Below are 26,484 nucleotides of genomic sequence, written 5' to 3' on the forward strand. Positions count from 1 at the left end.
ACTCATGGCAATGCTTCCCCCCTTTAACTTTCCTGCTTTTTTCCCAGCCAGTTTACCCTTCCTTACACAAGCCATAAAAAAAGTTTCTCCAGTAACAGTACCATCAGGAGAAGGGAACAGAAATGCAGTTGAAGAAAATGTGTCAGCTGTTATGGGTAAGCAGAAAACAGTGCCTCCTCTCTGTCTAAACGATTTTTTGTAGAACGCAGCAAGATGAAGAGGCTCATAAGTAGTGCAACAGATACTGTAGTTTCTCACCAAAGAGGTTCAGTCTGAAGGGAATAACAATTTTGAGATTAAAATTTGCTACCTAAACATTCAAGGAATAAAAGATAAAGAAATTTTTGGGAGTAGCCTACTTTTGGCCTGGATAATAAATTTGATTTTTTTGTTTGAGTGAACATTGGGCTACTGTTGGTGAACTTACAGTTGTGAAACTTGATAACTATAATACAGCAAATAGTTACTGTAGAAAATTGCATAGAAGAGGTTGTATAACAATCTATTTTAACCAGTCACTCAGTTGCTCCATTAGTAAGGTGGATCGAGAGTATTTCTGTGATGAACAGAATTTTGAAGCTACTGGTATAGTCGTTGATAGTTTTAAGTTAGTAGTAATATCTCTATACAGGACACCTAAGGGTACCACCAGCGTATTTCTAGAAAAACTGGACATGTTGTTGCATGTATTTAGGAAGCCAAAATAGTTGCATTGTGATGTTGTAATGGGTGGAGATCTGAATACAGATTTTGATGTAACAACACACAAATGTAGTGTCACTGAGCTGAAAAATCTTATAAGACAATGCAATTTATACCTTATCAATAATGAACCCACAAGAGAAGCATGACTTGACAACATTTTTGTCAGTTTTGAAACTACAGAAGACTCATGTGATGTGACAGTATTTCTATTCTTGGCCCATGATTCTGTATCCTTAAATTGTAAAACTAAATTTTCTGCTGATAAGAGTAATATTGCAAGGTATATCCCAAAAGCTGTAATCACCAGACCTGTCACAAATTATAAAATTGTCGGGTTTTGTGAGTCCCTTGCAGACAGAGACTGGTTTGGCCAGTGTTACAGTGATACACATTATAGCTTATATAATGATTTACCAACAAAGTTAACATTTGAAAAGTTCTTTACAGCATTTTTGACACAATTTAATGACAGCATTCTCTTAAAGAAATGCAAAATAATTGACAAAGGCTTCAAATCAAGGGCACAGCTAAATAAAATCCATGGTATAGTGAACAAATAACAAATTTGAAAAACCAAGTTATGCTGTTGCAAATGCATATAAAAGTCTGAAGAATGACCATACCAGATCAGTCTATCTTAAATATAGGAATGAGTATAAAAATGCCCTTGTGAAAGCCAAAAACGCACACAATTCCAGCAGTATTGAGAATTCCACCAATAAGTGCTGTGCTGCGTGGAAACTAATAAATGGTATTGCTAAAAATGAAAGAAACAAGAAAATTAATGTGTCCCCAAAAATTCAATGATTTTATTAAATCAGTTGAGAAAGAAGGAAATTCTATTATGAAACACAATATTAGTTTATAATTTCGTAGGCTTCCGCGGCCGGAGTCAGTCGTCATAAAAGTTTTCTGGGTTTGGTACCGCGTCATAATGTAAAATTACTGCTGCTATAGAAAAGCCAACGTTTAGGCCACGATTGCAGCGGCCTTCTTCTGGGTCTAATGGTGCGTTCTAGCTATGCAGTGTCCTTTATATTTTGTTGTTAGTGTTCACTGCGCATGCCATTACGTCATAATTTTAAAAGGTAGTTAGTTTATTGGTCACTAAAGGAAGAAGGAGAGCGAACTTTATTTTAGTAGGTTATTGTGGTGGAGGTAGAACGTGACCTCTGTTGTCCATTGGCTCTTGTGTAATGTACCATGATTGGTGGCCACCGTCGAATGAGAAGTTGGCTGCTGTTTACCAACTGGTGGACGTCGGCCGCGCGGCGGCAGTTACTCGCCGGTAGTGCTCGTTCCTCGTGTTGACAGTGCGGTCTGTTGGGCTGTGATTGCTGGCAGCCAGGATGGGGTAAGCCTGAGTCCATCCTCCCTGTTCATGTTGTTACGGTGTTTGAGAATTTCGATGGCCTCTCTGATATTGCGTTTCGTCATAATTGGCTGCTTGGCCAACACACACGCTTCGCTGAATTTTATTCCTTTTCCACAGTCATGGTAGTGTTCTGCCACTGTGGATTTGTTGTCTTGTCCTAGACGAATATAACGCTTGCGCTCCCGAATGCACGTTGCTATTGGCCTACCAGTCTCGCCGATGTATCCAGGACGTGCTAGGCTCCACCAAGGACAAGGTGGATGCATTACACACTGCAGGCGTTTAACAAGGTGGAATGCGAATGTGGAGAGGCACACATCTGCGAAACTGGTAGGCCAATAGCAACGCGCATTCGGGAGCACAAGCGTTATATTTGTCTAGGGCAACATAACAAATCCGCAGTGGCAGAACACTACCATGACTGTGGAAAAGAAATAAAATTCAGCGAAGCGTGTGTGTTGGCCAAGCAGCCAATTATGACGAAACGCAAAATCAGAGAGGCCATCAAAATACTCAAACACCGTAACAACATGAACAGGGAGGATGGATTCAGGCAGCGCCATCCTGGCTGCCAGCAATCACAGCCCAACAGACCACACAGTCAACACAAGGCACGAGCACTACCGGCGAGTAACTGCCGCCGCGTGGCCGACGTCCACCAGTTGGTAAACAGCAGCAAACTTCTCATTCGACGGTGGCCACCAATCATGGTACGTAACACAAGAGCTAATGGACAACAGAGGTCACTTTCTCCCTCCACCGCAATAACCTATTAAAATAAAGTTCCCTCTCCTTCTTCCTTAAGTGACCAATAAACTAACTACCTTTTAAAATTATGACGTAATGGCATGCGCAGTGAACAGTAACAACAAAATACAAAGGACACTGCATAGCTAGAACGCACCATTAGACCCAGAAGAAGGCCGCTGCAATCGTGGCCGAAACGTTGGCTTTTCTATAGCAGCAGTAGTTTTACATTATGACGCAGTACCAAACCCAGAAAACTTTTATGTCGACTGACTCTGGCCGCGGGAGCCTACGAAATTATATTAGCAACCTGTATGGGCAGGAAACACACAGCAACATCCGCAAACTGGAAACACTCAGGAAGAAGAAAGGGAAACTTCTCAACGATCTTATCTACTTGAAGAGGTGTCGGGATCAGGACATTGTACCTAAATTTCTTCAGTTCAAATTTAACATCGACACTCACAAAGCAAGAAGCATCTACAGGTGAGCCATTAAATCTCTTCCGAAGGAGCGTATTCAGCAGGTGCGGAGAGAACTTGACTTTAACAACAAACAGTTGCTGCAAATACATCTTCTGCTATCATCTACGTTATCGCCCACCGACTGGAATAACATCGACAGAATCACTCACCTGCAAGCGTATGCAGCCAGTGAAACTGCCGCCATTCGCCAGAAGAAGAAATTTGAGCAGCTAGCTGAGACGACACGGAACACTACGCCTCGACTGGATACATCTCGAACAGTGGTGAACCTTTCTCCTCATCCCATCAGCACCGCAGCTCCAGAAGCACTAGCTAAAGGACTAAACTTTGCCGTCACACCTGAGCGGATTCCCACGGAATAAAGTATCAAATCCGTGGAAACAGCACTCCGGCACACATCTGCGATTGAAGCCGAGAAAATTAGACAGGAAACCGTTCGAGTTCTACTACGTGCCAAGCCACAGAAACACAACCTTAACAGAGAGGAAAGAGCAGCTATCAGGGAGCTGAAGAACAACGACGAAATTGTGATATTAACAGCAGACAAAGGCAATGCTACTGTCATCTTAGACACCTTGCAGTATGAATACAAGATGAAAGAATTATTAAATGATCCCATCTACAAAGAACTAAGGGCGGACCCTACAGCAAAGATAATTCGAAAGAAGCAGGCCGCGATTAAGGACTCGAGAATTGACGCTGACACAGCCAAGGGTCTTATTCCCAGAGTACCAGTCTCTCCTAGAATTTACGGTGTTCCAAAGATACACAAGGAAAGTTGTCCTTTGCGGCCAATAGTGAATGGGATCAATTCGCCTACTTACAATTTGGCAAAGTACCTAGCCTGCAAACTAAGACGTCTAGTTGGTAAGACGGACTCTTATGTGAAGAACTTGACACACTTTATAGAATGCCTAAAGGGAGAAACAATTTTACCTACGGACATCATGGTCAGCTTTGACGTGAAATCACTATTTACGAACGTGCCAGTAGATGAAACTATCCACATCCTTCAGGAGCATGTCCCGCCAGACATATGCAACCTGGTTGAGTTGTGCCTGACTTCAACGTACTCCAAATGGCAAGGAAAATACTACGAGCAGACAGACGGTGTAGCAATGGGGTCTCCCCTATCTCCGCTGGCAGCCGACATATTCATGGAAGCCTTTGAAGCAACGGCCCTCGGTTCAGCTCCTTTACAACCACGTTGTTGGTTTAGATATGTGGACGACACGTTCGCTATATGGCCTCATGGTGAAACGGAGCTACACAAGTTCCACGAATATCTGAACAGTATGCACGGGAAGATACAGTTCACGCTGGAAGTAGAAAAGAATGGTGCTATCCAATTTCTAGACGTCGAAGTGTACAGGAGAATGGAAGGCACACTGGGGCACAGAGTATATCGTAAGCCTACGCATACTGACAGGTATCTGCACGCCCAATCCTACCACCACCCAGTGCAGAAGAACTCTGTCATCCGCTCTTTGGCAATCCGTGCGCAGTGCCTTAGTGATGCTCAAAACATCACACCTGAGCTTAACAGGTTACGCACAACGTCTTTGGCCAATGGCTACAGCCACAAGTCGATAAACACAGCCTTGTTGACGAACACAAGCAAGAAAGATAAGCAGGAAATGGACAAACAGCGGCTAACAGTACGCTTACCATATGTGAAAAACGTTACTGACCGAATAGGCAAACACCTTTGCCACGTTGGGGTGCAGCCTGTCTTCTATAGTGGTCGTAGGATCCAGGACGTGCTCGGCTCCACCACGGACAAGGTGGATGCATTACACACTGCAGGCGTTTACAAGGTGGAATGCGAATGTGGAGAGGCACACATCCGCGAGACTGGTAGGCCAATAGCAACGCGCATTCGGGAGCATGAGCGTTATATTCGTCTAGGGCAACACAACAAATCCGCAGTGGCAGAACACTACCATGACTGTGGAAAAGAAATAAAATTCAGCGAAGCGTGTGTGTTGGCCAAGCAGCCAATTATGACGAAACGCAATATCAGAGAGGCCATCGAAATACTCAAACACTGTAACAACATGAACAGGGAGGATGGACTCAGGCTTGCCCCATTCTGGCTGCCAGCAATCAGAGCCCAACAGACCGCACTGTCAACACGAGGAACGAGCACTACCGGCGAGTAACTGCCGCCGCGCGGCCGACGTCCACCAGTTGGTAAACAGCAGCCAACTTCTCATTCGGCGGTGACCACCAATCATGGTACATAACACAAGAGCCAATGGACAACAGAGGTCACTTTCTCCCTCCACCGCAATAACCTATTAAAATAAAGTTCCCTCTCCTTCTTCCTTAAGTGATCAATAAACTAACTACCTTTTAAAATTATGACGTAATGGCATGCGCAGTGAACACTAACAACAAAATATAAAGGACACTGCATAGCTAGAATGCACCATTAGACCCAGAAGAAGGCCGCTGCAATCGTGGCCGAATCATTGGCTTTTCTATAGCAGCAGTAATTTAAATTATGACGCGGTACCAAACCCAGAAAACTTTTATGTCGATGATATTACTTGATCAGAAATTTTTTCAAAAATGTCTGTAAACCACTGGCTGATACACACATCTTTTCCTTCACCTAGGTCTCTTCTAGTCTCATCCTAAGAATAGTAAAACAGCTAAAATCATCAGACAGTGTAGATGGCATGTTGTGTAACGTCCTAAAGAAAGTAATATACTGTGTTGTGTATCCCTTAATATATTTTATAAACAATATATTATCTTAATGAGCTAAAAGTGCCTTACCGGATCTAACCCCCCCCCCCCCCCTCTACTACCCTCTCCTTCATGGTAACCAACCCTTCCCTGACAACCTTAGTAAGGCCAATCACTTTGCCTCCTACCTCTCTGATATCTTTACCATCCCAGACGATCCCCAGTTTGATTACTTCCTCTTCCCAGATGTCCACGATCGAACTGACACCTCTGTCCCTCCCCTCACTCCTGGTTTCCAGTACTTGGACAACATTGCACACAACAAACTCAATGCCCCCATCACTACTCAGCATATCGTCACTACACTCCACGCGAAATGCATCACCGCTCCCGGTCACGATCGTGTCACCTATCGCCACCTTCGTGAAGCTCCTGCCTCCTTCCTCTCCACCCTGGCCAGGCATTATAATGTGGTCATGTCCACTGGCTACCACCCCAACCTGTGGAAAACCTCCCATATCCTGATGTTCCTTAAACCCAACAAACCGCCATCCGCTGTCTCCTCCTACTGTCCCATCAGCCTTACCTCGGTCTTCAGCAAGGTCCTGGAATCCATCCTTACCCGACGCATCCACCAGCATCTCCGCCACCACCGCCTCCTTCCCATTACCCAGTGTGGCTTTCGGCCGTCTTTCTCTACCGATGACCTCCTTCACCTCACTCATCTCCTCTATGAACAGCTCAACTCCCGTCACTCCAATATCTTCCTCTCCCTTGACCTTGAACGCACCTATGACTGGGTTTGTCATTCCGGTCTCCTCTTCTAACTCCAAACCTTCACCCTTCTTATCAACTACGTCTGTCCTTTCTTTCCCAACGTCCTACCTACGTCACAATCCATAACACGGATTCTTACACCTTTTTCCCCTCGACCGGTGTGCCCCAAGGTTCCGTCCTTTCCCCTCTTCTATACTTTTTGTATACAGCAGACATGCCGCTGTCTACACCCCCCGTCCACCTTCTCCAATACACCGATGACACCGCCTTCCTTGCCCTCGCCCCCACCCTGCAACGCTCCCAACACCTTCTCCAATCCCATCTTGACCAGTTCACTGCTTGGTGCAACCAGTGGTTGCTGAAGGACAATCCTTCTAAGACCTAGGCGATCACTGTAGGCAAAACCACACCTTTCTTCCGTCTCCACGACTTCTATGTCAACATTTATGGCCATCCTATTACCCTCACCCCCACTCTTAAGTACCTTGGTGTCACCCTTGACCATCGCCTCTCCTGGACCCCCCATCTCTGGACAATCCAACCCAAGACACGCTCACGAGTCTGTCTCCTCAAGCTCCTCTCTGGCCGCACATGGGGTCTGGGCCCCTCCACCACCCTCCACACATGTAAGTCCCTCATCCGCCCTATCCTCTGCTACGCCAGTGTCGGTTGGTCACAGCCAGTGTGCTCCCTGCCGCCGTTGGATAAGCAGCTGCCAGCAGCAAGTCGTATACTCTTAGTTCACTTACTTGTTACATAGTTTAATTCTTAATTTCTTTGCGAGCTTTTGGGCACTTGCTTTGTTTAATAAATTTCGGGCGTATTATAGTATTTGAGAGTTGTAGCATCGCATTTTAGTTCCTGAATTGTGTAAAATCTCCTTCTGCCACCAAGCAGTGTGTCAGCAGTGCGCAAGTAGCAGCATTACTGCATTTACTAGGCAGTCTTGTATTTTAATAACTGTTTAAATTTTGTGTCGAACTGTTTGTGCTCTCTGTAGATTAGTTCAGACGTTCTTTGCACAACAGTATTTAGCATGGATAGGGACTGTGACTGCTGTGTTCATATGTGGGCTGAGTTGGCATCCCTTCGCCCCCAGCTTCAGGCAGTGTTGGCTTTGATCACACGGCTTGAGGCTGTTGCCAATGGTCATCACTGTGGGGGTCCGGATGGGGGTTTATCAGGGACGGCCAGCACGTCCCATGCAACCCCCGATCGGACTATGGCTGTGGCTGCCCGTGATACTGCCCACATTGAGACTGACCCCTCACCCGTGGTAGAGTGGGAGGTCGTCTCGAGGTTTGGCAGGGGGCGAAAGACATTCCGAAGGGCTGAACGGAAGGCCTCTCCAGTTTGTCTGACGAACCGGTTTCAGGCTCTGTCTCAGGCTGATACTGATCTCCAGCCAGACATGGCTGCTTGTCCTGCTCCAGAGGTTGCCCCTCAGTCTGCAAGATTCAGGCGGTCGCAGAGGGTGGGCTTACTGGTAGTTGGGAGCTCCAACGTCAGGCACGTAATGGGGCCCCTTAGGGATATGGCAGCAAGACAGGGGAAGGAAACCAATGTGCACTGCGTGTGCATACCGGGGGAGTCACTCCAGATGTGGAAAGGGTCCTTCCGGATGCCATGAAGGGTACAGGGTGCACCCATCTGCAAGTGGTCGCTCATGTCAGCACCAATGATGTGTGTCACTATGGATCAGAGGAAATCCTCTCTGGCTTCCGGTTTCTATCTGATTTGGTGAAGACTGCCAGTCTCACTAGCAGGATGAAAGCAGAGCTCACCATCTGCAGCATTGTCGACAGGACTGACTGCGGACCGTTGGTATAGAGCCGAATGGAGGGTCTGTATCAGAGGCTGAGACGGTTCTGCGACCGTGTGGGCTGCAGATTCCTCGACTTGCGCCATAGGGTGGTGGGGTTTCAGGTTCCGCTGGATAGGTCAGGAGTCCACTACACACAGCAGGCGGCTACACAGGTAGCAGGGGTTGTGTGGCGTGGACTGGGCGGTTTTTTAGGTTAGATGGCCTTGGGCAAGTACAGAAAGGACAACAGCCTCAAAGGGTGCGGGGAAAAGCCAGGACATGCAAGGACCAAGCAGCAATCGGTATTGTAACTGTAAAGTGTCGAAGCTGCATTGGTAAAATACCAGAACTTCAAGCGCTGATAGAAAGCACTGAAGCTGAAATCGTTATAGGTACGGAAAGCTGGCTGAAGCCAGAGATAAATTCTGCCGAAATTTTTACAAAGGCACAAAAGGTGCATGCAACTGGTGGTGGAGTGTTTGTCGCTGTTAGTAGTAGTTTATCCTGTAGTGAAGTAGAAGTGGATAGTTCCTGTGAATTATTATGGGTGGAGGTTACACTCAATAACTGAGCTAGGTTAATAATTGGCTCCTTTTACCGACCTCCCGACTCAAGCATTAGTGGCAGAACAACTGAGAGAAAATCTGGAATACATTTCACATAAATTTTCTCAGCATGTTATAGTCTTAGGTGGAGATTTCAATTTACCAGATATAGACTGGGACACTCAGATGTTTAGGACATGTGGTAGGGACAGAGCATCAAGTGACATTATACTGAGTGCACTATCCGAAAATTACCTCGAGCAGTTAAACAGAGAACCGACTCATGTAGATAACAGCTTGGACTTACTGATAACAAACAGACCTGATCTTTTCGACTCTGTAAACGCAGAACAAGGAATCAGTGATCATAAGGCCGTTGCAGCATTCCTGAATATGGAAGTAAATAGGAATATAAACAAAGGGAGGAAGGTTTATCTGTTTAGCAAGAGTAATAGAAGGCAGATTTCAGACTACCTAACAGATCAAAATGAAAATTTCTCTTCCGACACTGACAATGTTGAGTGTTTATGGAAAAAGTTCAAGGCAATTATAAAATGCATTTTAGACAGGTATGTGCCGAGTAAAACTGTGAGGGATGGGAAAAATCCATTGTGGTTCAACAACAAAGTTAGGAAACTACTGCGAAAGCAAAGAGAGCTTCACTGCAAGTTTAAACGCAGCCAAAACCTCTCAGACAAACAGAAGCTACACGATGTCAAAGTTAGTGTAAGGAGGGCTATGAGTGAAGCATTCAGTGGATTTGAAAGTAAAATTCTATGTACCGACTTGACAGAAAATCCTAGGAAGTTCTGGTCTTGCGTTATTTCAGTAAGTGACTCGAAACAGCATATCCAGACACTCTGGGATGATGATGGCATTGAAACAGAGGATGACACGCGTAAAGCTGAAATACTAAACACCTGTTTCCAAAGCTGTTTCACAGAGGAAAACCGCACTTCAGTTCCCTCTCTAAATCCTCGTACAAACGAAAAAATGGTTGACATCGAAATAAGTGTCCAAGGAACAGAAAAGCAACTAAAATCACTAAACAGAGGAAAGTCTACTGGACCTCACGGCATACCAATTCGATTCTACACCGAGTACGTGAAAGAACTTGCCCCCCTTCTAACAGCCATGTACCACAAGTCTCTAGAAGAACTGAAGGTTCCAAATGATTGGAAAAGAGCATAGGTAGTCCCAGTCTTCAAGAAGGGTCGTCGAGCAGATGCGCAAAACTATAGACCTATATCTCTGACATCGATCTGTTGTAGAATATTAGAACATGTTTTTTGCTCGCGTATCATGTCATTTCTGGAAACCCAGAATCTACTCTGTAGGAATCAACATGGATTCCCGAAACAGCGATCGTGTGAGACCCAACTTGCTTTATTTGTTCATGAGACCCAGAAAATATCAGATACAGACTCCCAGGTAGATGCCATTTTCCTTGACTTCCGGAAGGCGTTTGATACAGTTCCGCACTGTTGCCTGATAAACAAAGTAAGAGCCTACAGAATATCAGACCAGCTGTGTGGCTGGACTGAAGAGTTTTTAGCAAACAGAACTCAACATGACCTAGTAGATAGTGTTGGAAGTTCCATGTGGCTTTTCGTGGATGATGCTGTAGTATACAGAGAAGTTGCAACATTAGAAAATTGCAGTGAAATGCAGGAAGATCTGTAGCGGATAGTCACTTGGTGCAGGGAGTGGCAACTGACCCTTAACATAGACAAATGTAATGTACTGTGAATACATAGAAAGAAGGATCCTTTATTGTATGATAGCAGCTACTTCTGTAAAATATCTGGGAGTATGCGTGCGGAATGATTTGAAGTGGAATGATCAAATAAAATTAATTGTTGGTAAGGCGGCTGCCAGGTTGAGATTCATTGGGAGAGTCCTTAGAAAATGTAGTCCATCAACAAAGGAGGTGGCTTACAAGACACTCGTGCGACCTATACTTGAGTATTGCTCATCAGTGTGGGATCCGTACCAGGTCAGGTTGACAGAAGAGAGAGAGAAGATCCAAAGAAGAGCAGCGCGTTTCGTCACAGGGTTATTTTCTAAGCCTGATAGCGTTACGGAGATGATTAGCAAACTGAAGCGGCAGACTCTGCAAGAGAGGCGCTCTGCATCACAGTGTAGCTTGCTGTCCAGGTTTCGAGAGGGTGCATTTCTGGATGAGGTATCGAATATATTGGTCCCCCTACTTATACCTCCCGAGGAGATCACAAATGTAAAATTACAGAGATTTGAGCGCGCACGGAGGCTTTCCGGCAGTCGTTCTTCCTGCAAACCATACGCGACTGGAACAGGAAAGGGAGGTAATGACAGTGGCACGTAAAGTGCCCTCCGCCACACACCGTTGAGTGGCTTGCGGAGTATAAATGTAGATGTAGATGTACGCCCACCCTGCCTGGATCTCCGCCTTTCCTACCTTTTACAAATCCCTTCAAATCCTTGAACGTCCTGCTCTCTGCCTCACCTATCGCATACGTCTCCCCTCCCCATCCTGTACAACCTTATTCTGTTCCCACACCTCCTCCTTTTCCTCAAATGGATGCGGATCCTCTACGCCTCCCGTAAACTTGATCCCCCTCACCCGCTTTTCTCTCCCATCCTCTCCCAACCCCTTCGCTGCCACGCCTGTATTCCCACATCCCACCTGCTCTCCATCTCTCCAGTCTCCTTACCCTCTGCCTAGGTGGCTTCCACCAGCTCCCCCTCCCTGATGATGCCTTCATCCCCTCCATCTACCCCTCCTATCAACTTTGATCCTCCCCTTCCACTTCCTGTGTTTTTTTCCTTAGGGCACCCTCTCTCTCTTCTCTCCCTCCTCCCTTCCTCCCCCAGGCTTCCCCTACCCCCCATACCTTATTTCCTCCCCCCCCATCTCCTCTGCCACTGGCATCTCCACTCTCCCCCCTCCCCTCCCCTCCCTTTGTTGCCTTTTGGCAGGTCCCCGAACTCGCAGATGTCACGTCAACATTAGCGCGCTTGAAGGTCATCTCCATCAGGTGTGTGTGTGTACCGTCGTGTTTGTGCTTCAGTGTTTTTCGCCGCCCACGCTCAATCGTTCACGTGTGTTGTCTTAATCATCAGTGTTTGTGTACAGTGCTAACAGTTTCTTTGTTTTTCTTTGCTTGTGAATGGCTTCGTGTTTTTTCGTTACTCAAATGGTTCAAATGGCTCTGAGCACTATGGGACTCAACTGCTGAGGTCATTAGTCCCCTAGAACTTAGAACTAGTTAAACCTAACTAACCTAAGGACATCACAACATCCATGCCCGGGGCAGGATTCGAACCTGCGACCGTAGCGGTCTTGCGGTTCCAGACTGCAGCGCCTTTAACCGCACGGTTTCGTTACTGCATCTACTGTTATTTGTTCACCGTTACGTTATGTGAACCATGGACCTTGCCGTTGGTGGGGAGGCTTGCGTGCCTCAGCGATACAGATAGCTGTACCGTAGGTGCAACCACAATGGAGGGGTACCTGTTGAGAGGCCAGACAAATGCGTGGTTCCTGAAGAGGGGCAGCAGCCTTTTCAGTAGTTGCAGGGGCAACAGTCTGGATGATTGACTGATCTGGCCTTGTAACACTAACCAAAATGGCCTTGCTGTGCTGTACTGTGAACGGCTGAAAGCAAGGGAAAACTACAGCCTTAATTTTTCCCGAGGACATGCAGCTTTACTGTATGGTTAAATGATGATGGCGTCCTCTTGGGTAAAATATTCCGGAGGTAAAATAGTCCCCCATTCGGATCTCCGGGCGGGGACTACTCTGGAGGACGTCGTTATCAGGAGAAAGAAAACTGGCATTCTACGGATCGGAGCGTGGAATGTCAGTTCCCTTAATTGGGCAGGTAGGTTAGAAAATTTAAAAAGGAAAATGGATAGGTTAAAGTTAGATATAGTGGGAATTAGTGAAGTTCGGTGGCAGGAGGAACAAGAATTTTGCTCAGGTGAATACAGGGTTATAAATACAAAATCAAATAGGGTAATGCAGGAGTAGGTTTAATAATGAATAAAAAAATAGGAGTGCTGGTAAACTACTACAAACAGCATAGTGAATGCATTATTGTGGCCAAGATCGACATGAAGCCCACACCTACTACACTGGTACAAGTTTATATGCCAACTAGCTCTGCAGATGATAGAAATTGATGAAATGTATGACGAGAAAAAAGAAATTATTCAGGTAGTGAAGGGAGACGAAAATTTAATAGTCATGGGCGACTGGAATTCAGTAGTAGGAAAAGGGAGAGAAGGAAACATAGTAGGTGAATATGGATTGGGGGAAATAAATGAAAGAGGAAGCCGTCTGGTAGAATTTTGCACAGAGCACAACTTAATCATAGCTAACACATGGTTCAAGAATCATAAAAGAAGGTTGCACACATGGAAGAATCCTGGAAATACTAGAAGGTATCAGATAGATTATATAATGCTAAGACAGAGATTTAGGAACCAGGTATTAAATTGTAAGACATTTCCAGGGGCAGATGTGGACTCTGACCACAATCTATTGGTTATGAACTGTAGATTAAAACTGAAGAAACTGCAGAAAGCTGGGAATTTAAGGAGATGGGACCTGGACAGACTGATTAAACCAGAGGTTGTACAGAGTTTCAGGGAGAGCATAAGGGAACAATCGACAGGAATGGGGGAAAGAAATACAGTAGAAGAAGAATGGGTGGCTCTGAGGGATGAAGTAGTGAAGGCAGCAGAGGATCAAGTAGGTAAAAAGACGAGGGCTAGTAGAAATCCTTGGATAACAGAAGAAATATTGAATTTAATTGATGAAAGGAGAAAATATAAAAATGTAATAAATGAAGCGGGCAAAAAGGAATACAAACGTCTCAAAAATGAGATCGACAGGAAGTGCAAAATGGCTAAGCAGGGATGGATGGCTAGAGGACAAATGTAAGGATGTAGAAGCTTATCTCACTAGGGGTAAGATAGATACTGCCTACAGGAAAATTAAAGAGACCTTTGGAAAAAAGAGAACCACTTGTATGAATATCAGTAGCTCAAGTGGAAACCCAGTTCTGAGCAAAGAAGGGAAAGCAGAAAGGTGGAAGGAGTATATAGAGGGTCTATACAAGGGCGACGTACTTGAGGACAATATTCTGGAAATGGAAGAGAATGTAGATGAAGACAAAATGGGAGATACAATACTGCGTGAAGAGTTTGACAGAGCACTGAAAGACCTGAGTCGAAACAAGGCCCGGGAGTAGACAACATTCCATTAGAACTACTGACGGCCTTGGGAGAGCTAGTCCTGACAAAACTCTACCATCTGGTGAGCAAGATGTTTGAGACAGGCGAAATACCCTCAGACTTCAAGAAGAATATAATAATTCCAATGCCAAAGAAAGCAGGTGTTGACAGATGTGAAAATTACCGAACTATCAGTTTAATAAGTCAGAGCTGCAAAATACTAACGCGTATTCTTTACAGACGAATGGAAAAACTGGTAGAAGCCGACCTTGAGGAAGATCAGTTTGCATTCCATAGAAATATTGGAACATGTGAGGCAATACTGACCTTACGACTTTTCTTAGAAGAAAGATTAAGGAAAGGCAAACCTATGTTTCTAGCATTTGTAGACTTAGAGAAAGCTTTTGACAATGTTGACTGGAATACTCTCTTTCAAATTCTGAAGGTGACAGGGGTAAAATACAGGGAGCGAAAGGCTATTTACAATTTGTACAGAAATCAGATGGCAGTTATAAGAGTTGAGGAGCATGAAAACAAAATAGTGGTAGAGAAGGAGTGAGAGAGGGTTGTAGCCTATCCCTCATGTTATTCAGTCTGTATATTGAGCAAGCAGTGAAGGAAACTAAAGAAAAATTCAGAGTAGCAATTAAAATCCACGGAGAAGAAATAAAATCTTCGACGTTTACCAATGACACTGTAATTCTGTCACAGACAGAAAAGGATCTGGAAGAGCATTTGAACAAAATGGACAGTGTCTTGAAAGGAGAATGTAAGATGAACATCAGCAATAACAAAATGAGGATAATGGAATGTAGTTGAATTAAATCAGGTGATGCTGAGGGAATTAGATTAGGAAATGAGACACTTAAAGTAATAAAGGAGTTTTGCTATTTGAGGAGCAAAATAACTGATGACGGTCAAAGTAGAGAGGATATAAAATGTACACTGCCAATGGCAAGGAAAGCGTTTCTGAAGAAGAGAAATTTGTTAACATCGAGTATAGATTTAAGTGTCAGGAAGTTGTTTCTGAAAGTATTTGTATGGAGTGTGACCTTGTATGGAAGTGAAACATGGACGATAAATAGTTTGGACAGGAAGAGAATAGAAGCTTTCGAAATGTGGTGCTACAGAAGAATGCTGAAGATTAGATGGGTAGATCACATAACTAACGAGGAGGCATTGCATATAATTGGAGAGAAGAGGAGTTTATGGCACAACTTGACAAGAAGAAGGGACCGATTGGTAGGACATGTTCTGAGGCATCAAGGGATCACAAATTTAGCATTGGAGGGCAGCGTGCAGGGTAAAATCGTAGAGGGAGACCAAGAGATGAATACACTAAGCAGATTCAGAGGGATGTAGGTTGCAGTAAGTACTGAGAGATGAAGAAGCTTGCACGGGATAGAGTAGCATGGAGAGCTGCATCAAACCAGTCTCAGGACTGAAGACCACAACAACAACAACGTTATGTTCATTCTGTGTCTCCATTGTTTTCTCTTGTACTGCCTGTGGCTGAAGAGCGGCGTACTGTTTCGCTGCCAGCCCACCTTGTATAAGGTGTAAAATGACAATAAAGAAAAAAAAAAAAAAGCTCAGCCTGCCAGTTTAACCTTGCATACGTCTCAGGATATATCGCCTCGCATTAGACAGCGTTTTTACTTTCGTGTTTTCTTTACGAGTGGACGTGGTTGTCTTTTCTCGTTTTCTTGACTCTGTTGTTGTCGTGAGGTCCTTCATTGGTCGTGTCTGTTCTCTCCCGTTGTGTTGTTATTCGCGGGCTGCTCCGCGGGTCCCACTGTGTTTCCGTCACTTCAACCCTGTGACTGTTCCAGTTGCCGTTACAACAAAGTCACTGAAAAAAGTTCTTAGTACTGCCCAAGAGTCGATACCATGACGACTGCACCTGTAGTGTGCTATTTAGCTACTGAAACTACAAATATAACAGTCCCGCATATTACTTTTGAACATATGTGGGATGCTACACTAATATGAAAGAAAAGTGTACAACACTTAAGCATGACAGCTGTAAACACACCGCTACTACAGGAAGAAATATTGGTATTTAATGTCCCTTTGATGGGAGATGAAGAACCAGTTCCAGCTGAGGAAAGTTGAGGTTGGAAAGTAGCAGAGGTCTTACTAGAGCAACAACACCAGAAAGTGTCTTAAAAGTTTAAATGTGGTTATGTGATGGGAAATTTAGCCACCTCCCCCCCCCCCCCCCCAAATTGCAATAATAGTTTGCTACCACTTCACCAGTAGTGGAACAAGGGCGGCGTCACCCCCCTCTGCATTGTTGCCAAATTAATTCAAAATGGCGCCGATAGATACGGCAACTTTGTAATGACATCATGGTGGGAAGTTCAAATTTTTGTGGGAAAAGTACGTCAATTGAGCTACCTCCGTTAACCTAACCTTTTCCCCCTTCTCCCCCATAAAATGCTGTACCTAAGAAAATTGCTGGAAAAGTTTGGCAGGAAAATAGGCCACTTGGGCTACCTCCACTAACCTAAGTCATTGGACCACCACCTCTTCCTTGGAATTGCCGGGAAAAGGACTCATCCTGCACTGGGCTGCTGGAGAGGAAAGACTGTACTTTATTTATTTTCAGTGGGAAGTTGGAACAATTTATTTAGGGATGGATTTCGCGGAGTTTATTTATTACACTGATGTGTTTGGGGTCACAATACACAGCATACAGAGCTGCAAACTACATATAAATCACGGAAATAATGCAGTATATTGATGTACAGACACATTGTCAAAGTAATGCATGTAAAACGCTCTGCAGACATTCTCACTAATTATAAACAGTTGAAATAATGCATTGCCCAGCCTACAGACCTGTTCACAAAATAATGCAACAGACACATTCACTACACATAAAATTGTCAATGCGTATATAGAACTCAGCCCACATGCTCACAACACTTAAACAGCTGAAAATAATGCAGTGCGCAACCACTCACTGCACGTGAAATCACTTTCAAACTATTGTTAAGAAATTCGACTGCAGTATATCAGTGAATTGTTCCCTACAGAGGTCCAATGCGCTTGTGCACCAGTATGGCCTGACCTGCAAAGTGACGATGTAACCATCAGCTGATGGGCCAATTGGTGTCCATTCGGGTCCTGCAAGCATTAGGTTCTGGCATGCCTTTCATAAATGACACTTGCGAAATTCCTGTCAAAACAAGAGATGTTTGCATAGCAGTTCACGTTCGCAGGTGCAGCTAGAAGATTGTCAGGGTTACACTGACATCAGGAGTCTATGTAAATAACAGCCAAATCTCCCTCTGGATGCACTATAGAAATCTGTTGCAGTGCTTTCAGTAACTGTTTATGAAAATATCCCACAATAGCACAGGGTGCATTCTTCCTAGTGATCATAACGGGACATCTGTCCCACATACAAGACACCTCCGGTTACATACGTGTTTACCCAGCCACCGTGACTGAGGCATCACTGTGAGATGTTTCTCTAGCAGTTCACCCGTGCAGGCACAGCTAAAAGATTTTCTGTGTCATACTGACATCTAATGTCTATGTAAATAACAGCCAAATCTCCCTCTTGACGTGCTATAGAAACCTTTTGAAGTGCTTCCCAGAATAACACAGGATACACTCTTCCTAGCAATTCTAACAGGGCAGCTGATCCATTATATATCAGTCCCTGCACGTAAATCGTAAAGCGTCACAGAAACAGTTAACAGTCGCTATTGTTGTAAGAGCTTTCGTGATGTCTGAGCTTGCCTGCATGGAAATTCTTGTTCTAACAGGACCTGGTTACGAAAATAGCTCGGAATAATACCAACTGCATTCTCACTGATGGTCCTAATGGCACATCACGTGTTCCCTTCCTGGAAATCGTGACGTCCTGATTTCAACATGTCTTAGAAACAGTAAACATTCTCACTGTTAAAAGCATTCATCATGCCTGTGCATGCTTTTGAAAACACTGTTAATCATAAAAGCATTCTTGTTATTTGGAAAGAGAGACAATGGTCGCATCAATCCCTTCCAGGAAATAGTGACGTTCCATAAAAGCTTCTCATTGTCTACCGATCCAAATGAAGCTCTCTCACTGGTCACCTCAGTCTATATATAAATCCACAACCAACCACACACCTCTGTGTGTGCATGTGTTTTATTCTCCAAGATGAAGAGTGAGCGGCAAGAAGGGTAGAGTTCTAGAGACAGGATTACCAACTGAGTAAATAAGTGGTATTTTGAGTGTAAATTTTTGTGTGTATGTTAAATTTGCTTTATTAATTCCGTCTCCTTGTTATAGTACAGCTCCAGGAATTTATCTTGGAGTGTGAGGAGAGACAGGAGGGGGCTGGACCTTGGCAGACTCTCAACGTCCAGCCATCCATGGTGGGTTCACAGCTAGCATTGCCATATGAGTATAATTTTCCTTGTAATTTGTTCTTGTATAGTAGTGATTCAAAATCTTCTTATTTCATACTTTTTTTTCAATTAATGCATCTTGCTTTTTGTTGTTGTGAGCAAGACAAACCAATTACCTGATGCCGATTCTGACAAGGACAGTGATATGCCTGAATGGGACAGACAAAGGGTCATTGAACCAGAGGAGGATGTAATCTGGCCCTGCTAAATGATGATGATGATGATGATGATGATGATGACTTCTTTGAGGTTGAGGTGGAGATTTCCAATGAAGTGTTAATGCCTTGCAGCCAGAGCGAAAAACGTAATCACTCACTCTGCTTATAACCTTGAGATCGTCAGTATTCTTTCTTTCACTGTGCCAGCAGCGGTAAGCAATGTACTTAACTGTTATTTTTTTATTTCTTCTTTTACAGCAGTCCCGTCTTCGCAGCCACAACACAGTGTGGCGCACATACCAATGGTGGCTAAATCTTCTTCATCCCCAAAGCAGCGCCCCGTAAGGCACGCATCACCTATAAGGATGCCGCTAGTTGCCGCGAGGGAACTGCAGCCACCGCTGCCCAAAACACCACCGCACTGGCGTCCATGAGCCAAGCAACGAGCCACCACCTCTCAAGTTATTGGGTCAGTTCTGCAGCAGCAGCAGTAACAACAGCATTGAGAACCATCACCGCAGCCTGGCTGTTCCCATCAGTCTGACCTGGTAACACTGCAGCATCCTCCTGCATCATCATCATCATCATCATCATATGAGCCTTGTCAGAATCGGTGTAAAAGCAAATGGATTGGTGAATACCGACTGGCCCCTCCCCAACACCATCATCAACAGGGTGGACTCAGAATGAAAATGTGGGGCATGTCAATTGCCGGGTGGTTTCGTAAATCCACCTTGAGTGCTATACTGGCCCGGTTTTCCGAGATGGAGGTCGGAGGGTCAGCTAAAGCACTCAGCTGAATACTACACCTGGACATCCATATAGATGTGTATGATCTGGTAAATGGAGGGTCAAGCTATATTAAGCTCCCTAATGATATAGCTAACAAGAGAGCATGCAATAATGTTGAAAATAAAATCAACCAGGTTTGTTTCGCATGATCAGTCCTGGCTTGTGAGAGAAATTACAATTACATAGATCATCCTCAGTATCCCAGGACACACCATGTAGGTGATAATATTCATGGGTGTTATAACTTTGATGGTATCGATTTCCCCATCAAGATGCAGGACATACATAAATTTGAGGCACAAAATACTGGAATATTGGTTCATGTTTATGGCCTGGAGAAGAAAAGCAAGTCAGATGAGCGAGACAAGCACATTGTTGCCAGGCCCTTCCATTTCTCAAAATTTGCAGGTGAGCGTGAGCTGCATGTGAACATGCTGATCTTCTCTAAGGTGATAATTATCACTACGTTTGGATCAAAGACATGTCTCAACCCCTTTACAGCCAGTTGTCGAAAAAGTAACATAAAAAGCGTATTTTCTTAAGGTGTCTGAATTATTTCTCCTCAGACAAGTTATTAGTGGCGTACCTAGCAGACTGCATTTCCAATGGCCCAGTAGGTGCTATCACGCCAACTGAGGAAAACAGATTCAAAAAGTTTAAGAATGCTCACCGCCAGGAGCAATGCCTGTTTGTAGTGTATGTCAACTTTGAATGCCTCCTCGCTCCTGTGACGCACTGTGGAGGTAACCCTACAGCCTCACACGTCACATTTACAGAAAAACACGTACCATATTTGGCAGTGTATCAAACTGTATCGTCATATGATTCCAGTCTTAACTGCTACAAATGTTATGTCAGGGATAATCCTGAAGTTTGGCTGCTCACTGAGCTCAAAAAACTTTCAAGGGAAGTTGATAACCTTTACAGCAACAACATACCCCTGACCAAATCGAAGGAGAATGAAAATTTGTATAATAATGAGGAGGGAAATAACTACTTTGAAAAAAGAAAAAGAAGAAAAGGGAACTGCTTCTTCCATACATTAATTAGCTAGTGTTTTAATTTAACTCTTCAAACAGAGCATTTCAGCAACTTTATACAGACCACAACCAGCTGCCTACATACTTGCAAACATAAACACAATATATATTCTTGAGTACCCTTGAGTACACTGCACATAGAATGGCTACTACATTCTTTTATTTCAACTTTAAATATTTGGATATTTTCAGTTTCTTGTCATAAGCCAATATATAACCAATTATAACGTTTTGCACCAGAATAAATAAGCTCCATTCTGAAAACTAGAGATTTATATTTAATCTATATCAAAATTATATTTAATTCTAATATTGTGTTGCCGGCCGAAGTGGCCGTACGGTTAAAGGCGCTGCAGTCTGGAACCGCAAGACCACGACGGTCGCAGGTTCGAATCCTGCCTCTGGCATGGATGTTTGTGATGTCCTTAGGTTAGTTAGGTTTAACTAGTTCTACGATCTAGGGGACTAATGACCTCAGCAGTTGAGTCCCATAGTGCTCAGAGCCATTTTAATATTGTGTTAGTGAATTTATGAATTCACCCTAAATTCACTTTTACCATCAACCAGAAATACCAGTATGGAGCATATGACTGACATGTAAGTATATGAAATCTTAGCTCCCTGAAGAGGCTTCTTCAAGATATTTACTTGTCAACTTGACAAAATGTTCTTATTTCAACTTCTGTAGCAATCATATTTTGTTTTTCATTTAAACTTCAACAAGTTGCAGATTATACCATAGGACAGAACTGAGTCAGACAAGTGCATGCAATGTAGTTGTAGTTGCAAATATGGAAAAACATTAGCTGTATAATGGAGTGACAACAAAATTTTTTTTGTGCTGGACCTAGAATTGTGGGAGATTTCTGGCTTATTGATAGCTGTCAGTTTACCATTAGCTACCTGTGTATTCTCCATGTATGTCGCCAACCTGCACTTGTACACCTGTTATGTATATTCCCGTACAGGAGAGATATTTTAATTGAAAGTCACTAGCCCAGTATTGGCGGATAAATAAAATACTGCAGTGGCTTTGTTGTTCTGAAGTACAATGCAATGTTCCTTTAGATGTGCATCCATGTGGAAAGGAACAGGCACACATTGGACAACCGTCAACTGTATAACTGAATGACAATAATGAAAATTTGTGCTGGACCAGGACTCAAATTGCGGATTTCCCACTTATCGTGAGTGGTCACCTTACCGTTAGGCTATCTGAGCCAGACCCAAATTTCCGTATGTTGTCAATCATGTGTCTGTAACCAGCATTCATATGTTAATTATGTATATTGCCATACAAGAGTGACATTTTTAATTGAAAGACACTTGCTAATTGTCGGTGGATAGTTATAGTATTGCAGTGCCTGTGTTGTTCATAATTATGATGCAATGTTCCTGAAATTGGAATGATCACATAGATAATATTTCGTGGGAGGCAAACCAAAGACTTCATTTTACTGGCAGAGAACTTAGAAGATGCAATAGGTCTACTAAGGAGATTGCCTACATTATAATTGTCCATCCTGTGCTAGGGTATGACTGTGCAGTAAGGTACCCTTACCAGATGGGACTGACGAGAGGACATTGAAAAAGCTCAGTGAGGGGCAGCTCATTTGGTATTATCAAAAAATAGGGGAGAGAGAGATGGACATGTTACATGACTGATGATGCCAGCCATTAAAACAATACTGTTTTTCAGGGCAGTGATATCTTTTCAGCAAAGTCCTTTTTTCCCATTCACTGTTACAGAGTGGAACGGTAGAGGAATAGTAAAAGTGTTTTGATGAACCCTCTGCCAGGCACTTAAAGGTGACTCACAGAGTATTCATGCAGGTGTAGCTCAAGGTGACACTACCTCAGAGGTGCAATGAGATTTATTGTTACTTCAACTGATGTTGCTAAATAAAATGATGTACTATAGTGTAGGAGATGTGATGAGATGAACAAAAATTTTGTCATACTCCCGTGTCATCTCTCACTACAGGACCGGTATGTAGAGCTATCATCACTATCTGACTGCGTATGAGCTATTCTGATGTTGTGGTAGATAATTGCAGGTGGCCTTGTGATTGTGATTGAGTATGGAAACATAATAGCAGTGTAGAATCTTACTGTGAATGGTGTTTTGCACTATCGTCAATATCTTGGCTATTTGTGTGTCAAGTCATGGCAATACAACTGTTGTGCAAACCTTATGGACAAAAAGTTCGTAATTTTCACACAATGTGTCTCTGCCAAGTAATATGGTTCAATGAAATGTGGGCCATTCATAGAAAGAATTGCTACAGTGTATTAGAGAAGGTTACTGAAAGAAGTGCGCAATGAGAACAGAAATAACTTCATTCAAAGTCGAATTACACTAAAGTGTCCGCGTTTCATGATGGTCCCCTGGTATTACAAATGGCGGGACATGGGTCTTAATGGAATGTGTGATCACCACTGATGACAGTGCATGCTCTATTGCGTCCTCCTATGCTGACCATACGTTTGGTAGTAAGTTCTTGTGGCAGTGCGTTTGATTCATCTACCAGCAGGACTGACAGCTGTTGGATGGTCATTGGTGAATGTGGATATGCTGAAATATGTTTTCCTACTGGATCTCACATGTGCTCGATGAAATTTACGTCACGGGACAGGCCAGCGCATTTGCCAAATATCCTTCTACTCCAAGAGCACCTCCAACAGAGCTGTTCGATGCGGCTGGACATTATTACTCATCAGGAGCCCTGTACGAAACTTAAGTGCTTTCATAGTTTTAAATAATGACAGTATTTGGGATAAGAATGTAGTTGGGATACAGATGGTTTGTGAACTGATAAAAATTCTTTAAAAATAAACCAAAAAAGTGAAATAATAATCATAAATTTATGACGCACACTTTACTATATATTTCCACACAGAAAATTTGAACGAAATTGTTTCCAGAGCTTTAGTATGTCTAATTGTAATTGATATATCGTATAAGAATTTGAGCTTCATGAACTTTTTATTTTTCATTTTCCTTAAGGGATACGAAAATGTTGTTGATTTAGTTTGTCCTAAAATGGCTACATGCGACTGCCTGTAAGTAAAGAATGGATATGGTAAATACGATTTGAAACTTTGTCCCCGTGACAGCAAATGCAATTTTAATTCGCTTCTTCCCTGGTATTCACTAAGACCTCAATAAATTCTAACTGTATTTCAGGATTCTGATTGCATTTCGTACTTCATGTAAGCACATTAGGCCATAGCAGCAATACGTAAATCATAATTTATGTTGGCAGGGGCTAATATTTTTGTCATTTCAAAAGGCATATTCGTATAGGAATGTCAACCTGTACAACAGGCAGAGATAATGGACTACTGCAGTGGTCACCGTCATAGTCTATGACACTGATGTATACAAATTATCCAGTTAATAAGATGTAATTTGTAATACGATAAAATGAAAAGTGAATTTCTTGTTCGTGAGTAAGTGGTTAGCTTCACAAACTACAGGTATGATGCCGGACATCTATGATGCCCTTTTGCCTACGATAGTTCAAAATTTTCGACAAATAGTAAGTCTTAGCACAAAACCGGTATGCAGTATGAGAAACGATTAAAAATTTTCTAATGATGCCTCAGTCATCTGTGTACGATTAGCATGTCTTGAAGAAAAGGGATGTTGACTTGAGAAGTAATATATATGAATAAAACAGAAGCCAGTGCCGAATGCACCTTTGGAAAGACAAACGTGGGGAACAAGTATAATGTCGCAATAACATTATGCCTTTGCCCACCATTAACACCTGCACCATGAAAACAATCATGTTAGACAATGTTCCAGGATGCATTAGCTATTACCACCTCTCACCACTTGGGGGAAAATTCAACTTCCCAGAAATAGTGTTTTGGTACAGCAGTGGATATCTACTATGTGATGTGCAATACCTGACATGTATTTACATTCCCCTAAAAGCTAAAGGTATCATTTTGCTACAATGGAAGAGTAAAAATAATGTGTTTCACTTTCTGACTTTCTGCAATAGAAAAAGATCAAAAAATGTTGTGTGAAAGAGCTGTTGGCTGTGGTCCAGCACAAAACATTGTGCTCTAGAGTTTGCCTATGTCACACCAGACTCTGGCCACCAATTGTGGAAGTCGGCTGATAGGGACCGATGGCCAGTCATGTGACTGTGACACGTCATTTACTGAACCAATGATGTATGCTGGTGCACTCGCTCTGCCAAGCATGAAATTATTTCCTTTTTATTTTGACTTTTCATGTGAAATATCTGTGATGAAGCGAATGAATACAGTGTGGTAACTTAACTGGTGTGGCCTTTCTCAGGCAGAATATGTCAAGAGGGATGTTTAAGAGTTAAGATTTCCATGGGAAAAAAGTCAGGATTATTAGTTTGTAGCTGTGTCTGTGACAACCACAGATAAATTCTTCTCTATTATAAGTTTCTTTTCTCAGGCATTATCTCTCGATCTAGGACTGTTATACTCTGAAGATGGCTTCGAAAACATGAAGCTCTGGAAACTTTGTCTGTATTGAGAGTTCTGCCATAAAGAAATTGTGAGGTTGATGACGCATAACATACATTGCTACAGATAGGCTAAGTGGTTGGCAGTGAATGCCTTCAAGAATGCTGTTAAATTTCTGGTGGAACAAGATGCTGAATGAAAGTGAATAGGCCAATGCATGTATTGTCGTGTAACTAACGCTCTAGTACAAAGCTAAAACAGATGCCCTACACTGATCTCAGTGAAGGTTGTTACGCGAACTATTAAACAATGATACGTTACTCTCAATGAGTATTCTCATGTTGCTCAAATAATTTGTTTATTGTAAACAAAAATCAGTTTTAAATGCCAGGTAAACATTTCTGACTGTACTGATGTTAGCCTCACAATGATGTAATGTTTCTGTTGTGGTAACAGCAGAGCCACAGCGTCTCCAGCGTCTTCTCTGTGCCCGTGACGTCGACACGTGGTGCTGCTAGTGTATTGGCTGCGCTTATAGTATGCGGATGCCCACCACAATAGAAAAAGAAAACATCGTCGATGATGAGCTGCTGTTCTCGTTGCCTGGAAGGTGGGTGTCCACCCTGATACTAATGACTTTGTCGCTGCTGGCTGACCTGTCACAGGGGACATTAGGAGTGTCCAAGACAACCGAGCACACCTGTGGACAACAAAGACACTGATTTAAGTGCTGGTGCCTATGCCACATAAGAGAAATGTCAAATTTAAAGTTTTATGCCAAAACACGTAGACCTTACACATAAAGAGTAGAGGGAGGTGCATATCACAACGAACAGTTCATCAAAAGGGTCAGTTTCCAAGTATGAAACAAATTTTAAACCGGAAACAATTATTACATTTTAGAAGTTTCGCCTCTTTAGCTGTTACCACGGATTTCAAACATTTAAGCTACAGTTTCTACATTTTATAGTTATACTAGGGGCATCCTCACATTTTAATCTTGTCATGTGGCTTTATGGTTAATGATACTTTGACAAAGGTAATGATATAAATTAATTTTTGCCTAGTGAAGTTACTAGTGCCTATATTTTGTTAATTTTTGTTTGTTTCATTGTGCTCATAATGTTTGTTACTGTTTATACCATTAAGTTGCACCATAATATCCAAGAGTGTGAAACTAGCTATGGATGAAACTGGCTAATCGCCTAACATCTTTCAGTACAATCTTCTCGTACTTCCAGCCATGTCAAGAAGTCATACTTCCATGTGTTTCTGGA

At 43.1% G+C, this 26,484-nt stretch overlaps 1 protein-coding gene and 1 long non-coding RNA gene across 6 annotated transcripts in view; one reads left to right on the plus strand and one right to left on the minus strand.

Moving 5' to 3' along the window:
* LOC126438144 (uncharacterized) overlaps nucleotides 1-20,002 on the plus strand; it is a 201,084-nt gene extending 181,082 nt beyond the window's left edge. Inside the window, exon 2 of the long non-coding RNA XR_007581022.1 lies at nucleotides 19,932-20,002. This is a non-coding gene — a long non-coding RNA (uncharacterized LOC126438144). The remainder of the gene's footprint in view (nucleotides 1-19,931) is intronic.
* The window catches only part of LOC126438132 (uncharacterized), a 1,198,954-nt gene that overhangs the window by 692,987 nt on the left and 479,483 nt on the right, over nucleotides 1-26,484 (minus strand). For all 5 annotated transcript variants that reach the window (XM_050090514.1, XM_050090515.1, XM_050090516.1 and 2 more), the window contains exon 3: nucleotides 25,634-25,907. In XM_050090514.1, coding sequence (XP_049946471.1) covers nucleotides 25,634-25,907 — 274 coding nt within the window. The remainder of the gene's footprint in view (nucleotides 1-25,633; nucleotides 25,908-26,484) is intronic.

Source organism: Schistocerca serialis, unplaced genomic scaffold, assembly GCF_023864345.2.
Source record: "Schistocerca serialis cubense isolate TAMUIC-IGC-003099 unplaced genomic scaffold, iqSchSeri2.2 HiC_scaffold_1261, whole genome shotgun sequence".
Classification (NCBI taxonomy): Eukaryota; Metazoa; Arthropoda; class Insecta; order Orthoptera; family Acrididae; genus Schistocerca; species Schistocerca serialis.